The sequence below is a fragment of the Fukomys damarensis genome, unplaced genomic scaffold, assembly GCF_012274545.1.
Source record: "Fukomys damarensis isolate Sample0158 unplaced genomic scaffold, DMR_v1.0_HiC HiC_scaffold_38, whole genome shotgun sequence".
Lineage (NCBI taxonomy): Eukaryota > Metazoa > Chordata > Mammalia > Rodentia > Bathyergidae > Fukomys > Fukomys damarensis.
The window spans coordinates 50,331,574-50,347,734 of NW_022900950.1; the positions used below are offsets into that span (position 1 = coordinate 50,331,574).

Genomic DNA, 16,161 nt, shown 5'->3' on the forward strand with positions numbered 1-16,161 from the left:
TTATGGAACTATATTTTAAAAAATCAATCACCCACAAAATGATAGTTGCTTAACAATTGTTAGGAAAAGCTTTTAATGCCTATTTCTCTTCTCATTAAATGGGAATAGTCATATTCACCATTTTTTATCTTCTGTTATTGCTTTTGGTTATTTGTTTCTTTAAATAAGATGGAGGTAACCTAAGGCAATTTATTTTCTAGGCCCTGTTTTAGAAACTTGGGTAAAATCAGTTTTCCATAAATAATTGGTTGCTTTAGATATCTGATCAGTGTATTAGATACTTAAATGGAGCAACTGCTAAAGCTCTGATTGAATAATGACTAGAGAAGGATATGAAAAAACAAAGGGATAATAAGTTAAAATACTGATCAGGTATCAAATCGAAAGGTAGGTATTATAGAAGCTCAGAAGTGTATCAACAGTCTTTTATACATAGTGGGTACAGTTTTCATGGTAAGGAAATTAGAAGTATTCATAGGGGATTCACTTTGCTTGTCCACCTAGAATTTCCTAATGTGTTAAGGGAACAAGGATACTTTTGCAGCTTTTTAGGTGAGTGAATGAAGTGGTATCCCCATTTCTTACCTTGATGTATTACTATGGCTTCAGAAATAATTCACTTTTCTTACAGATAGTTTGAATGTGTAAATGCTAACTACACAGATTATGTTGCTGATGTGTTCAATTATAATGTTGCTAGAATTTGAACTCAGTAATATGGGCTTTGTTACTCAGAATCATGTTTACTTTCACTTCAGTAAGATGATCAACCTGTCAGTGCCAGACACAATTGATGAAAGAACAATCAACAAAAAGAAACTCACCCCTTTCACTATTCAGGTATGTCTCCCCACCATTATCTTAGTGTAGAATTGTCTTGGAAGCAAGGAATACCATCACTGCTGAGCCAGCTTTCTGCAGGAGTTCAGGCATTCCCTGACACAGGCTTTGGGCTGGTAACTTCTTATAACTAGAGGGGGTGAAAGGACATGTCTCTGTACTGTCTTTTACTAACATAGCAGGCAAGAGAGGAGGAGGGTGGTGTGTTAGTAGTCCACTGGTCATTTAGGAATGAAATTCATACTGGCTGAAGTTTTGACTCAAACTCTCCCTAACAATTTATTGTTGAGTTGATGCCAAATACACAACATTTAGCTGAAAATATGAGCCTTTCTAAGAAGTGAGGGGGTAAAAACCAGGAAGTTCTCTGGCAGCCTGCACAGCTATGCTGGCCATAGCCACAAATGTAATAAATATAACTTGCTTTTTTCCTGCAATTTGCTGATTAACTGGAAGAAAAATCAGCAGAAAGTAAGCTGTACATATATCTTATGTTCCAGTATTTTAGGATTGTAATTCTCTTGCTCAAAAACCATATCTTCCTAAATCCCGAACAGATCTGTATCTGCTGTTTCAGTTTAAGTGACCCTCTATATTTTTTAAATGGAAGTAGTAACCAAACTGAGAACAGTGATTAAACAAACAGAGAAGAAGTTAATGTTAAATTTACCCATCATGTTGACCATAAGTAGAAACAGCACTTTTTTTCATTCACCATTTGAATAGTAGGGTGGTAAGAATCATCAATTCTGATGGCCTTTGTTTTATTTTTATCATAAAAAATTCAATACATCTCTGACAGAGATATCTTCTTCTTTATGGGTCTAAAGATAGTATATAGACTCTAGGTTGAAAACTTTATTAACTCTATTCCAACTGTGTGTGCTACAAACACACACTGTTGTTAGTCATAGGAACCTATAATCTGTGTGTGTGTGTGTGTGTGTGTGTGTGTGTGTACTCAAGTTTCCTAGGTGTAATGGATATTCACTAAGTTGTCCTATTGAAAACTCCTCCATCTTTTCCAGGAATTTGGTTTTTATCCTTTCCATTCCTGTAATACCCAATCTGCAAGTCAAAAGCTATTATGTTGATCTTTCATAACCTCAATTTATATCTTATTAAAGATACCCAGCGATAGGACAGTGACTTCCCTCAAAGGTGCCCCTTTCTTTCTGGCATTAGCCAAAATTAGGAGATGTTCCATGTGTAGTATTCTTCACAAAGCCAAATGAACAAAGAAATGATTCATTGATTTCCTGCTGACCAAGAAGGGCTTTCCATTTAGAGTACTGATTTGACTACATAGTCACTGTGTAAACTCCATGCCTTAGCTACTAGATTTTCTCTTATTGTGGTACTTTTTACTGTTTTTCCTCAGTGTTAAAGCTAATGAAGCCCATGTCTTAGGCATATAAACATTCTGAAAGGAAAACATTGCTGTATCCAATTAGTAGTCATCATCTGGCATCTGCAAAGTGACAGAACCAAACTTACACACTTTCCTCCCTCAGGAAAATTTGAACTTGGCTCTGAACTCTGCCTCGGCCATTGGGTGCCATGTTGTTAACATAGGGGCTGAGGACCTGAAGGAAGGGAAGCCATATCTGGTCTTGGGACTGTTGTGGCAAGTCATCAAGATTGGGTTGTTTGCTGACATTGAGCTAAGCAGAAATGAAGGTAAGAGCAAAGTCTCAAATGCTGTGCATGGCAAATCTTCCTATTAATGCCTGTGCTGGGGACCGGAGGAGAAAGATGTCAGGAAATCTCAAATTTGGACAACTGCACAGTTATATTGAATTCATGATATTAATCTAACGGATTCTATCCACACTAACCAGACTTTTCAAAATGACAGAGCAAAAGCTTTTTAAGACCACAGACTAATAATAATGCTTGGTGAAAGCATATAGCAGTCTGCCTGGCACTTCAGCCTTGAGAGATTGCTTTTAGAGCTCACTTTGCCTTTCGGCTAGTGAGAGAGACAGGCAAGTCACATTCATACAGTTCAGTACATGCACCAGATTAGGAGAAACTTGGTCTGTTTCTCATGACGACTGTAGAGGAAGATGTGGATCAGAGGGTACAAAATTGCACTTATGTGAGATAAATCTAGAGAGATAACATACATGATATTTAGTATAGTTAATTATATGTTGATAATTTTCCAAAAAAGTAGCTACTTAGGTACTCTTACCACCAAAAGAAAAGGGAACAAAAGTGATGGGATGATGGGACATTACTTTGCTTTACTACAGCAATCATATCACTGTATATCACAATAAGTATATGAACACTCCATGTTACATATGTTAAATATATACAGTGGGTATAAAAATTAGAAAAAGACTGTAGAAAATTACATTAAGGCACATTGAAATTCTGAACTAAATATGGAGCTGCCAACCTTTGTCTTCTCTCACTGTCCTATCCACATTTAAATAGGTGCACCACAGTTGCTTAAAAAGAGGTAGTAGATAGACCTTAATAAGCCCCATAGAAACCACACACAGTATTATCTTTTACTTTTTGGATTTAAATCCTACCAAAATGAAATCTATAATCAAATCTTAATTTTAAGTTATACATATTTGTATTTACATGTTCAAATCACAATAGACAAGGAAGAAACCTGAGAATTCACTATAAAACCAACATATTAATCATAATGTAAGAAAAAAGCAAATAGATCTTAAAACCCATGAAAGAGAATATTGATTTGCAAATTCAGATTAGCTAAGTTTAAACCTTCTAACTGAGCAAAAAATATTCATCTGGGGAAACAGGAGAATTGATTACAGCATTTAGTTGCTATAATTATAAGCAGATAAGGATTTGAAATATAAAACACCTGTGAGATGAGCCAAGAAAACACTGCCATTATTACAAAATTGATCTCTTAAAAGCAAAAGTGTTGTCAAGTCAAAAAATGTGGTTTCCCTGACCCAGCAGAGCATTCTGAGCAAATAGATTAGGTTATTTTCTTGACCATGCCATGGTGCCCTTAAGCACAGTATTGAGATTCATTGGTGTCTTGTCTTCTCCATCTAAAAAATGGGGATAGAGCTGGAGATTTAGCTCAGTGGTTCTGCCACCTGCCTTGCAAGTGCAAAGACCCAAGTTTGATACCCGGTACCTCCCAAAAACAATTGGAGATAGTAAATGAGCTCGCAATAGTGCAAGCTTCTTTTAGGAAATAACACTGGAGTTGTTCTGTGGGGAAGGTTATAAGCACACTTGCCTCCAGAGAGACAATGTTGCTGTCTTTTGCTTTCCAACCAAACTATGAAAGTTAAGACAAACCCCCCTAAACATCCCTGAATTTATTTTGGTTCGTTTTTTGTGCTTCTTCAGCTCTGATTGCTCTTTTGAGAGAAGGAGAAAGCCTGGAGGATCTGATGAAGCTCTCACCGGAAGAGCTCCTGCTGAGGTGGGCTAATTACCACTTGGAAAATTCAGGCTGCAACAAAATCAGCAACTTCAGCACCGACATCAAGGTAGGAGGAGTGTAGTTTGCACATTACTAATTGGCAGGAAAGGGGGATTTGGTGTCAGAGTAAACACAGGTACTGAGCTTTGCATCTTCAGAAGGTCTGTGGTTAGTGTGGTCCTGTTTTGGAGCTGCTTGCTGTCCTCAGGGGTTCATCTGCAGCTCTAGTTCTGGGTCACACACACTATCTGCCCAGGGTCTTAGTGCAGCATCAAAGGGAGGAGTCTGGCTTTAGGTTTGATTATCAGGGTGAGACACAGCAATAGCAAAAGACAAGACTGCTTAAAGGGGAGCATCTGATGGGGATGGGGATTCTTTTTAAAAAAATTGAATGAGAATGACTCCTGTCATTACACTAATAGTTGCAACCACAGTGTCTACTTGCCGTGAATTGATTTGATTGTAGTAGACATGCACTGATTCGTGTAATCCACACAAGACGCTCTGATGTAAGGATTATTATTCTCCCGTTTTACGAAGAAACTGAAGTAAAGAGTTCCACAAGGGAACAAGCTGTGGTCTTCATGTTTGAGACAGATTCCACGCCAAAGTGAGAGGAAACAGCTCTTGGCGTTGGTAACAGGTGGACCAACACAGAAAGCTGAAGGAGCAGTTCAGGAGAGCCCAAAAGCAGTCTCCATAGGAGCCTGCATGTGATGCTGGAACGCAACCTGAGGGAAATATTTCAGGCTCTTCTTTCTCAAAAGTTAATGGAAACCTCCTCCAAAGAGAGAAAGGCAGAGGAAGGATCATGTGACCTGCCATGAATCCTCCTTTGGGTAACAGCTTCCTGCTGCTGAACAAGGTAGACTCACTGGTGTCTACAGCTCAGGTACTCCAGGCACAGTGACAGTTGGAGGAAAGCTTCTAAGAGAAAAGTGTGTCTGTTCCTTATGATCTAAGCTAAATCCATTTTTTGGCCATACAACTTTCATTGCTTACCAAACATTCTTCTAGCAGCACCAACCAAAGCAGGGTTTCTCGGGGGCTGGACCGCATCTCCCTTTGTGCTCAGCACTTACTTTCTGCAATTGCTGTAAAACTTTTCAGCCAGGATTAGGGTACATGATCGTAGCTGTCCATTTACCTGCCTTTCTATCACTGAAAGCCTGTGTTCCTTTATTAATTAGCCATTTTGGACATTAAGAAGTACAGTGTCTGTCTGAGACAGGACCAGGCAAGCTGGGCACTTGCACAGCGACTGCGCCTGTCCTCACGGAGCAGCGGAGGAATGTGCTGTAATGTGTATTTGAGCAGCCAGGGCCTTGGAGTGCTCTTTAAATCACACAGAATGTAAGAAAGTGTGAGGCCACGGTACCTGTATCCAATCTGTTACAACCAAACTTAAACAAGTCGCTAGTTTCTAGAGGAACATTAAATATACCTGTCTTTGTGGTATTTTTCCATTTACGGAAGGACTACTTGTTAAAGCTTCAGCCTCTGGTCTTTGAAGTCTTTATTTTTCTTTTGCTGATTGTGCATTTAAATGTGTTTTTAAACTCTGCTTTAAACTTCTGCTTCCTTTTTCTGTCACTTTTTTTTAAATTAAACCTTAGCTGACTGACTTCTACAGCAATATAAAGGTATATATATTTTCCTGTATACAATTAAATACGTCAGTTGCTTTTCTCCCATAAGGACAATACAATAATATCTGCTTCTTTGGGTTGCCTTTTATGTGTCTTGTATTTTCAGTTGTTAACTCTTTTTAAAAAAAAAGCATATAAAGTATGCAACTAAAAAACTAGAGCATACAAATTAGTGAATGCTTCTAGCTTTGATAATTAAGTTGCATTCCTAAATGACAGTGGAATAAGAAATTAAACATTTGTTTTGGGGAAATTATTGTCATGTTAAGTACATAATTAGCCATGCTGTTTTGCAATTGTCACTTCTTAATTTTTCACAGGACTCAAAAGCTTATTACCACCTGCTGGAGCAGGTGGCTCCTAAAGGAGATGAAGAAGGTATCCCCGCTGTGGTTATTGACATGTCAGGACTAAGGGTAAGGACACCTCCCAGGGTGTGGTTAGAGAACAGGATGCTGCTCTTATGTGAGTTGTTACATTGTTCTGTATGACCCTACTCTGGAGTTCCGCTTAAATCCTGGTGAAACTTTTTTAGATCCTTTGATAGTTATTATGATAATTGTGGAAAAGTGAATCTGGAAACAAATGCTAATTCAGTGCCATCTGACGTGCTAGGCACTTATATGCCCATCATTTCAACGCCGACCAGATCTGAATACTAAAACTTCACATTTTTTAAAAATTTGATTTGTTATTTTTAATTGATATAAATAGGCAAATGTTTGAGTACAGTGTAACATTTTGATACGTGTATCCATTGGGTAATGGTCAAATCAAGAGCATGTTTTTCAGTTTTGCCACGGTATTTGATATTGATCTTGAGAATTTGCCTTGTCAGTTTTTGTGCTTCATTTATTTAACATCATTGGAATTAAATCCAAGGATGTAATATTGAAGTTAATAAATGAGAAGTAAGGGTCATCAAATGTATAGTGTATAGTATTACCTAGTAAAGCATCAATTTAAGAAATAATTCTAGTTTAAAATTCTATTTTCTGAACATTGTGGTTTTTTGGATCTTATAAACAGTGGGCCGTATTTCAACAAAATTTTAGTCTTCTTATAAGAATCTGCTTACAAATGACTGGAGATTCTCTGGAATCAATAGAATATGTGGAATGATTCTCAATCTGAAGTCCGAAAAAGCCAAATTGAGGCTGGGGATTTAGCTCAGTGGTTCCGCCACCAGACTCGCAAGCACAAGGATCCAAGTTTGATCCCTGGTATCCCCTCACCCCCCAAAAAAAAAGCCAAAGTGATATTATATATCAGCAACAATACATAGGTTAACTGACTGATGTTTATTTTGTCTGCCTTGCAAGTATACTGGCGCAGAATAGGAAAAGTGTTTATACTAATTAGATATTGACAGTTCTTATTAAAGTTTGTATTTTTTTCTGAATTAGAAATAGGGATATAAATTGTTAAACTTTTTGATAGACAATAAACCATGAGGTCTGTGCAGGAAAATAATAAAAAGGAAGCTTGATGGCTAAAATAATTAAGATCAGTGTAAATGAAATTTACTGAATTTATTTAAAAACAAGACAACCAGCCAACCAACCCTTCATCTGAAATGGTTCTGCATAGAGATGAGAAGTCTCAATTACCTGACTTCTGAGATTCCTCTTACTTGTGACCATCCAGTTTTTGTGCAACTGCACATAAGTTCTTATGTGCTGTTATTAAATGTCTACCTGAGATAAACCCCAAGGGTATAAGTGAGAGTTTCCTTTCCCTTTTCCTTTTCACACGATTTCCATGTTGTGAGTGAAACCTTGGCCCAGCTTTGACACATCTGTTTCCATTGCAGGAGAAAGATGACATCCAGAGGGCAGAATGCATGTTGCAGCAGGCAGAGAGGCTGGGCTGCCGACAGTTTGTCACAGCCACAGATGTAGTACGCGGGAACCCCAAGCTGAACCTGGCTTTCATTGCCAACCTCTTTAACAAATACCCTGCCCTGCACAAACCAGAGAACCAGGACATCGACTGGGGGTCGCTCGAAGGTAACAGCAAACCAGTTGCTTAAGATGTTTGGAAAAGTACTCACAACTCTAACCCAATGGCCACTCAAAATCTCCTCCTGAGCTAAGGCAAAACCCTCACATGTAGAAACAGGCCCATCAATTATCTGATACTCAACGAAGAGAAATAAATTAGTCAAGTCAGTTACAACCAAGCAAGAATAATCAAATACAATTATGTCATATACATAGGCTTTATCCATTATCATAATTTAAATGTTTTAGAGAAGACAGAATATTTAATTATTGGATGAAATAAATCCTGAGCTCTAAAGCCCTAGTTTATGTACTTAATAGACTCTGTTAATTTCTAGAGGCAAAAAAAATGGCCCCAATTCACTAAATAAAGATATTTAATTTATACTAGAATATGCTTACTGAGGTTTTCCTTTTTGTCTTGTTTCTTTCATTTGGATTCTTAGAGACACAGGACAATATTCTGAGGCAGAATCCTGGCAGTTATTATATTTTGTGGATTAATATTCTAAGATTGGACAAAGAGCATATAGCTGTAGTCAGTTTGTTCCGGCCAAAAGTGCCAGAAATGTTTACTTAGCTTTTTCCTCATATACTAATTGAAAAAAATGTCAAAATTTATACTAAATGAATTTCACAAAAGCAAGGACTAGGTTTAAATACTGGTTGATTCTTTTCCAAAATACATTACTCTAGCTAGAAATGCAATATCAACCTGTCCAACACTGCTGCAGTTGCACCATTTGACAAACCATGGTCAGAACTCTGTGTATTTTGTTGATCTCAAATGTATGTACCAAGACCACTCATCACCATTTCCAGCTGCCCTTTGCGACACTGAAGTTTGGGGTCTTAGCTGTCTCCCGTCCCCCTCGTTGCTTTTCTGTCCTAACTCCCATTGCATCTGCTCCCCTTTAGAAATCCTCCATTTCCATTAATAACATTTGTTTTTCTATAGTCATCAAAACTGAAGACCTTAGCCGGATGTTTAGCTCAGTGTTTCCACTGCCTGCTTCGAAAGCATGAGGTCCTGTGTTCAACCCCTGGTCCCGGGGGGCGGGGGGCCTTGTACCTACCTCACCACATGGCTTGGTTGTATTAAAACATCTTTGAAAAGTGGGGTGGGTAGAAGCTTTCTTCCCCTCAATAATTTTTCCTACTTAAAAAAACAAAAAGAACTGAAAATCTTGGGTTCTATTCTTTCTCCTTCACCCTTTAATCTATTAAATCAACAAATATTGATACTTCTTCATTTAGAATGTCTTCTAGATTGTCATTTTCCCTTTTTCTGCTCTTCTGGATTCATATTACCTCCTACACCAATTATTTTAATAGGTCTTAGAGGCCTATTCTTCATTTATCAAACACTTGAATGTTTTCCACATGCCAGTTCCAAACACCATTGCCTCTGCATGTTTAATTTAAATGCCTATTGCCTTTCAGTAATTCTGCACACTGCTGCCAGGCACATCCCAATGGGGTTTTTATTATATATCTGCCTTGCTCAAGAATTTACTGTAGTAATAAAAAAAGAACCCATGATGATGAACATTGTCTAATAAATCAAGCCAAACTTGCTACCAGCATTCAAAAATCCCCAATCCTGGTTCCAGCCTCTAGACAGCCTCATCTCTGTACACTGTGTTGTAGTTTCCACTTCATCAGTTCCTGGGGTTCTTAGTAGAGACTTGCCTGTTGCTCCCTCTGTGTTTATATTTACACCAACCCCCCTACTCTTTTCTCATTAATATCTAGCTTTAATTATCCCTTAAAGTGAAACTCAAATGCCATCTCTCCAAATTTAGACCATACTATTCTTTCCTTTCTTCAACTTGAGTAGCAAGTATATCTGCCTCCTCTTAACTGTGTTTCTAGGTTCTGTGATCTCTGTCTGGTGCTCAAGAGTTGTTTTTCCATCAAGAATATCAGTCTTTGCAGCCAACTCTAATCTCTGTAAAGGGTCTTTCATACACTAGTAAGAGCTACAGAAATACTTGTTGAATTAAAATGAGGCAAGGAAGATTAGTACAGCATAGCGACCCTCATTCACGTCCAGTAGGGTCTGTTGTTTGTTTGTTTGTTTGTCTGTCTGTTTTGGGTACCAGGGACTGAACTCAGCACCTTGCACTTGCAAGGCAGGCGGCAGAACCACTAACCTAAATCCCCAGTCCCAGTAGGGTCTGTTTTATTATTTTCATTTTACCTTCAGTTTTTTTTGCAGCCTTTTGTGTTAAAATTAGGTAATAAAAATGGCCTGTTTTGTACAAATCTGAAAGATAACCAGTCTTCATTAAACTAGGTGAGACCAGGGAAGAACGGACATTCAGGAACTGGATGAATTCGCTGGGCGTTAACCCTCGAGTGAATCATTTGTACAGGTAAGAACAGTCTGAAATTCGCCCTGGTGTGAGACACAGAAACCTGGAAGATCACAGAATTTCAAATACTCCAATGGTATGCATCCTTCTCCCAAAATGTGTGTCCCTTGATGAGGGCTAAAGGTGTCAGATGTTCGCCTGGGAAGCTTCTTTCCATGTAGCAACCTCGCTGTTTAATTCAAAAGTATCACCTCAAGCCGGGCGTGGTGGCGCACGCCTGTAATCCCCGCACTAGGGAGGCTGAGGCAGGAGGATCGCTGTGAGTTCACGACCAGCCTGGGCTACATAGTGAATTCCAGGTCAGTCTCAACTATACAGTGAGACCCTGTCTCAAAAACAAACAAAAAACAAAAGTAATACCTCAGGAAAATGACAAATTTACTGTATGTGCTAAGCCTATAATCTTACTAGCCGGCAAAAAATGAGTTTTAAATTTGCAGTTAAGTGTCCCCTATACTGTTTGTGAAAACCATGTTTTCTTTTCCTGGAGTCAGCTCATCACACCTTGGGAAAGTAAATTCCCCAGTTTCTCTCCATTGCATCTCTTCTTCTCTAAGGATGGAACAACTCCTATCAGTTTTTCAGGGTTGTTGTGATTATTGTCAGAGCTAATATATGAGGAAGTGGCTGGCCCACTGTAGGCCCTGAATAAAATATTGGATATCTGAACATTCTTTTGTTTGTTTTATTCAGTGATTTATCAGATGCCCTGGTCATCTTCCAGCTCTATGAAAAGATTAAAGTCCCTGTTGACTGGAATAGAGTAAACAAACCGCCATACCCCAAACTGGGGGGCAATATGAAGAAGGTAAATAAACAAGGACTATTTTGTTATCCTAAGAGGAAGGTGAAGTCATAAGACTGCAAGAGCTTTTGTGAGTACTTTATCAGGCAGTTAAACGTAGAGAAGCAGTGTTTATCCAGAGATTAAATTATAGTACAACAGTCCAGAAGCCTGAATAGTTTATCAAAGTGAGTCCACTATTTCTTATTTTAATTCTGTGTTGGATGTCTTTAAACATTACCATGTAAAAATTCTAATTGAGATAATTAGAGCAAGCAGAGCCACAGGGTGCCCCTCCTCTGGCCCACCCCTCCCCAGCAGGATCCTCATTCTAATTTTCTAAAGAATCGAAGCTTTGTACTGACAGCTTGATGGTACAAAGTTTGCCTATTGTTAACACAGTGGGAACATTGTTTTACAACAACAGGGTTGGCACAGCCGGTTCTGTATCTCATCTGTGTGACCCTTAATGATCCATGAATAGCCACAGGAATGTCTGACCTACATGTTCATCCACTATGTGTGTGTGAGCTGGAGAATCCAAATTTTCCATGCCCATCTCCATGAAGTCAGCTCTTTTAGAAATGTTACAGATAGGCAACTATTTATATAATGTGTATATCTGCAAAAATATTCATAATAATGGATCCATTCTAGTTTTGCACTTAAGAGTGTACTGTAACTATTTTGGACAGAATTAAGGAATTCGATTTAAGGAAACATGGAAAATCCTTTAACTAATTTAGAATTCCAGAATTGCAGAACCAGTTGAGACTTGAGAATCATTCAATCTGACTTTATTTTTTTTTCTGTATTATCTTCAATTTTTGGTAATTTATTTGATGCTTATCATACGCACAGTGATGACATTAAATTATTTTCCTTCTTACTCTTCAATAGCTTGAGAATTGCAATTATGCAGTGGAACTGGGGAAGAATCAAGCTAAGTTTTCCCTAGTTGGCATTGGTGGACAAGATCTCAATGAAGGAAACCGCACGCTAACGTTGGCCTTGATCTGGCAGCTAATGAGAAGGTAGTACAACTCATGACAATGACTTTTTATTGACTAGATTATTTGCCTAGAAATCAAATTTTCAGGAATGTAATTAAATTAAACCACCATACCCCAAATTTTGTTTTAAGCTAAACTTACTGACAAAGAAATCTTTTTTGTTTGCCTATTTTTTTTTTCCCTTTAAGATCTATTATTTTGTTCATGGTATTTTACAAATGTGTCATGAGGTTCATAGACATCTTAGATTTTTGTTTCATCTTTTTTTTTGGACTGGGGATTGAACTTGGGTCCTTGCACTTGCTAGGCAGGCAGCAGAACCACTGAGTTAAATCTCCAGCCCCTGTTTCATCTTTTGGGTTTTTTTGTTTGTTTGTTTTTTGAAGTTTTTTTGGTACCAGTGATAAAACTCAGGTCCTTGTTCTTGCAAGGCAGGTGCCAGAACCACTGAGCCAAATCCCCGGCCCTCCCTTGTTTCATCTTAATGAATCACATCACTGTTACTCAGTGACACGCTTTATGGCTCACGATATTCTTTTCTCTGAAATTTACTTTTTCTCATATTAATATAGCTACTACTGTTCAGTTTTGAGTGGTGGTTAGCATGGCATATCTTTTTCTATTCTCTTACTTTTAACTGATTTGTGTAAGTAGCAGTTATCTTTAAAATGGCTTGAAAAATAATGGGAAATGATGCATATTTTCCTACATTTTTTACCATTTCTGGCGTTCTTCCTTCCATTGTATGGATTAAGAGTTATATCTGGTGTCGCATTCGTTCTTCCTGAAATATTTCATATAGCACATGTTTGTTGATGAATTCTTTCAGCTTCTATATGTCAGAAAGATTCCTTCATTTTTATTTTTGTATAGAATTATAGGTTGGTTTTTCTTTTAGAGATGGTTTTTCACTCTCTTCTTGACTGCACCATTTCCAACAAAATCTATTGTCACTCTTTTTGTTCCTCTGTGTAATACGTCTTTATTTTTTCCTCTGGATGCGATTTCTCTTTATCACTGACTTTAAGCAGCTTAATTGTCATGTAATTGTAGTTTCTTGCACTTGAGGTTTGTTGAATTTATTGGACCTGGGGGTTTAAACTTTGTGTCAAAAGTGTAAAGCTTCTGGCATTCATTTCTTCAAACGTATCTTTGGTATCCACCCAGCTCTGTTTTTGAGGATACCAAATCCATGTATATATGGTCATTTGAACTTGTCTCTGAATTTACTCACGCTCTATTTATTTATTTCCTCTATGTTTCATTTTTCTCTTGTTTCATTTTGTATATGTATTGCTATATCTTTAGTTTACTAATATCTCTCTCCCTTATATATTTTATGTCCTCTTAACCCCATCCAGTGTATATATTTTCTCTATAATTTTCATGTCTGTAAATTTTATCTGCATCTTTTCCATCTCTTCTTTCTTTCACCTTCTTGAACATATAAAATACAATTGTAATAATTGTTATGTCTTGTTCTGTTTCTACTGAATTTTTAATCTTCAATGCGTCATATTTTCTGACTTTCACAGGCTGCTTTTTAAATGCCAGGCATTGTAAATTTTTCCCTGTTGTGTAATGTGTATTTCTATACATTTCAATGGTCTTCAATTTTGTCTGGGACAGTTAGGTTACTTAAATCTACGTTAATCCTTGACTTTAATTAGTCTAGAGTTCATTTTGTTTCTTACTATTGAAATAATACCTTCTGAGTACTTTATGTGATGTTCCACGTATTATGAAATTTGTCCACTCCAAATGGTGGGAAGCAATAATTTCTAGCCCACTGTGAACTTCAAGGAGTATTATTTCTGATAACAACCTGCTTATTTCTAATGTTTTTACCTCATAGCCTCCAGTAGTTTATTCATATGCATGCATTAAGCGGGAATCAGCTAAAGACTTGAAGAAAAACTACTGAAGGATTTCTTTCCAGATGACTCCCTTGTGTCCGTACAGTTCTTTCCTTGCCACTATGCTCTTCTATGAATTTTACACAACTTGGCTTCCCTGAATTCTCAACCCTGCCTCCTCGACTCAGGGAGATGGCTGTGCCCTGTTTGGCTTTTCTCTCTCTGCACTGCAGCTTGGAAACTCTCTGTAAGCTGGGACCATCTTAGAGCTCACCTTCCTTATTTTCCCTCTTTCAGGGACCCCTGTTCTGTGCTTCCTGTCGTCCAGTGTCCATATAACTTTGTTTCGTGTGCTTTTCATTGTGTATTAGGGGTTTAAGTCCTGTTCCTCTTAGTGCATCGTGCCCAGAAGCACAAGTCTTTTTAAATAGAGAACCATAGTGTTCTCTGTTTAAAAATATTTCTATTAAAGAACTTTCATAGAGATAACCATAACAGAACTTTAGATACCTTTTGGAGTTAAATGTAAGTTTCATTAATATAACGACTATTGGTGATACTAGTTAATCAATGATAAAATATGCAAATAGAAAAGAGATTAGAAGAAAAATAAATAATTTTGGTATTAAGTCATGAGCCGAGGAAGGATTTTAAACAACCATAAGTATAAAACTGTTTACTTTTAAATGCTTTACTCTTTCCCTCTATACCCTCTATACCAATACCTCTGAATAGGAAGAAATCTAACATCCTCCAAATAGAGCCTGTTAGTGTGACTGTGTTTTTCTACCTGGATGGAAGCCTTCCAAACTACATGTCACATTACATTCTGTCTAACAAACTCATAACAAAGGCAAGGTTTGTATTCCCTAAAGCATTTTAGCTTTAGTCCTACACCTGCGGGTCCCAATGTTCGTGATTGGTTCTTGAGGTAATTATGCCAGTGTTTCCAGGTGGTGTAGGGTAATCAGCAGTGATCACAGTAGATTTCAGTACCCGACTCACATTTGCTTTACCAAATTCAGAGTTCTTCTGCCCACCTTATAACTGAGATTTCCTAAATGATGGAAGGCAGATGTGTAAAGTCCCTGGACAGAAAGCTCCAGAGCTGAGGAAATTCAGCTCCATCTTCTTTTTTATAGATGTATCTAGAGAATCACTGAGTAATCCTAAGAGCCATTCTTATATTTCCAGACTATATTCATTTTCCTTGACACATTACCTTAATTCTAAGTAGATGGGCTTTTGGTACTAATTCCTTTAAAAATCAAAGTGAATGGCCTTTTAGTTGTAACACTTACATTCACTCACAGGTTACAATACAAAGTAGTCTTTAATATATTCTATTTTAATGATAAAAAATTCAGACCCACTCTGTTCTGTTTTACATTTATCTAAAAATCACCTTGTAACTTGCTCTTTGATCTGGAAGTTTTTAAAAATGTTGCCCAAGCCCTACTTGAAGGCTGGATTTGTGTGTGTGTGTGTGTGTGTGTATGATAAGGTCTAGTTTGCCATTCTAGTCTTCACCTGATTAATCTTATTTTTCACAACTGTTTACTACCTAAGAATTGTACATGTAAGAGAAATGCAGAAATGCATTAATATTGAAGGAGGAGAAATGACTGGTAATTATGTAAATGGCTCCAGAAGGGATTTCTTTTCATATCTTTCTTTTTGCTTTTCTCTGCATGCCAAATATTAACAGAACTATTAAATTTGATCAGTTCTAGATGAAATTTATTTCATTGGACTGCAGTGATATGTTAATTTGGTCATTTATCTGGACAATAAATGGCATGCCTCCCCCCAAGGACAAAAAGAGATGTATGCATACGCCTTCCCTTCCCTTCATTTCATGAAATTGTTCTCAGATTGGACAGCTGGCAAATAGTGTATGTGTATAAATTCTAGACAAAAGGATGAAACAATTAGGCTGTCGGCAGATGGCAATAATTGTTAGAGGCAAGCAAATGAACAGAATCTGAAGCAGGCAAACAGGTTAACTCCCTGCAGTCACATGGGCTACCAATAGTGAAATCCTGGACAAAAAAACCACTGAGGTTTGTCCCTCTGTGCCAAATGTCAAATAAATAAAACAAGTGTTAGAAGGCAAGAAAGCAAGCAGGTAATAATCACTCTTCCCCTGGCCCTTCACACCCACACCTCATCAGTCCTCTTTTGTTGAATGAGGGATGGGCTAGAGCG

The 16,161-nt window shown here is 37.6% G+C and overlaps 1 protein-coding gene across 6 annotated transcripts in view; it reads left to right on the forward strand.

Moving 5' to 3' along the window:
• Positions 1-16,161, forward strand: part of Lcp1 (lymphocyte cytosolic protein 1) — a 76,796-nt gene that overhangs the window by 49,128 nt on the left and 11,507 nt on the right. For 5 of the 6 annotated variants that reach the window (XM_033759885.1, XM_033759886.1, XM_033759888.1 and 2 more), the window contains 9 exons: positions 759-840; positions 2,355-2,520; positions 4,195-4,337; positions 5,887-5,913; positions 6,240-6,335; positions 7,733-7,928; positions 10,222-10,300; positions 10,994-11,108; positions 11,985-12,118. In XM_033759885.1, coding sequence (XP_033615776.1) covers positions 759-840; positions 2,355-2,520; positions 4,195-4,337; positions 5,887-5,913; positions 6,240-6,335; positions 7,733-7,928; positions 10,222-10,300; positions 10,994-11,108; positions 11,985-12,118 — 1,038 coding nt within the window. The remainder of the gene's footprint in view (positions 1-758; positions 841-2,354; positions 2,521-4,194; positions 4,338-5,886; positions 5,914-6,239; positions 6,336-7,732; positions 7,929-10,221; positions 10,301-10,993; positions 11,109-11,984; positions 12,119-16,161) is intronic. The other variant, XM_010637026.2, reaches the window with a different exon arrangement.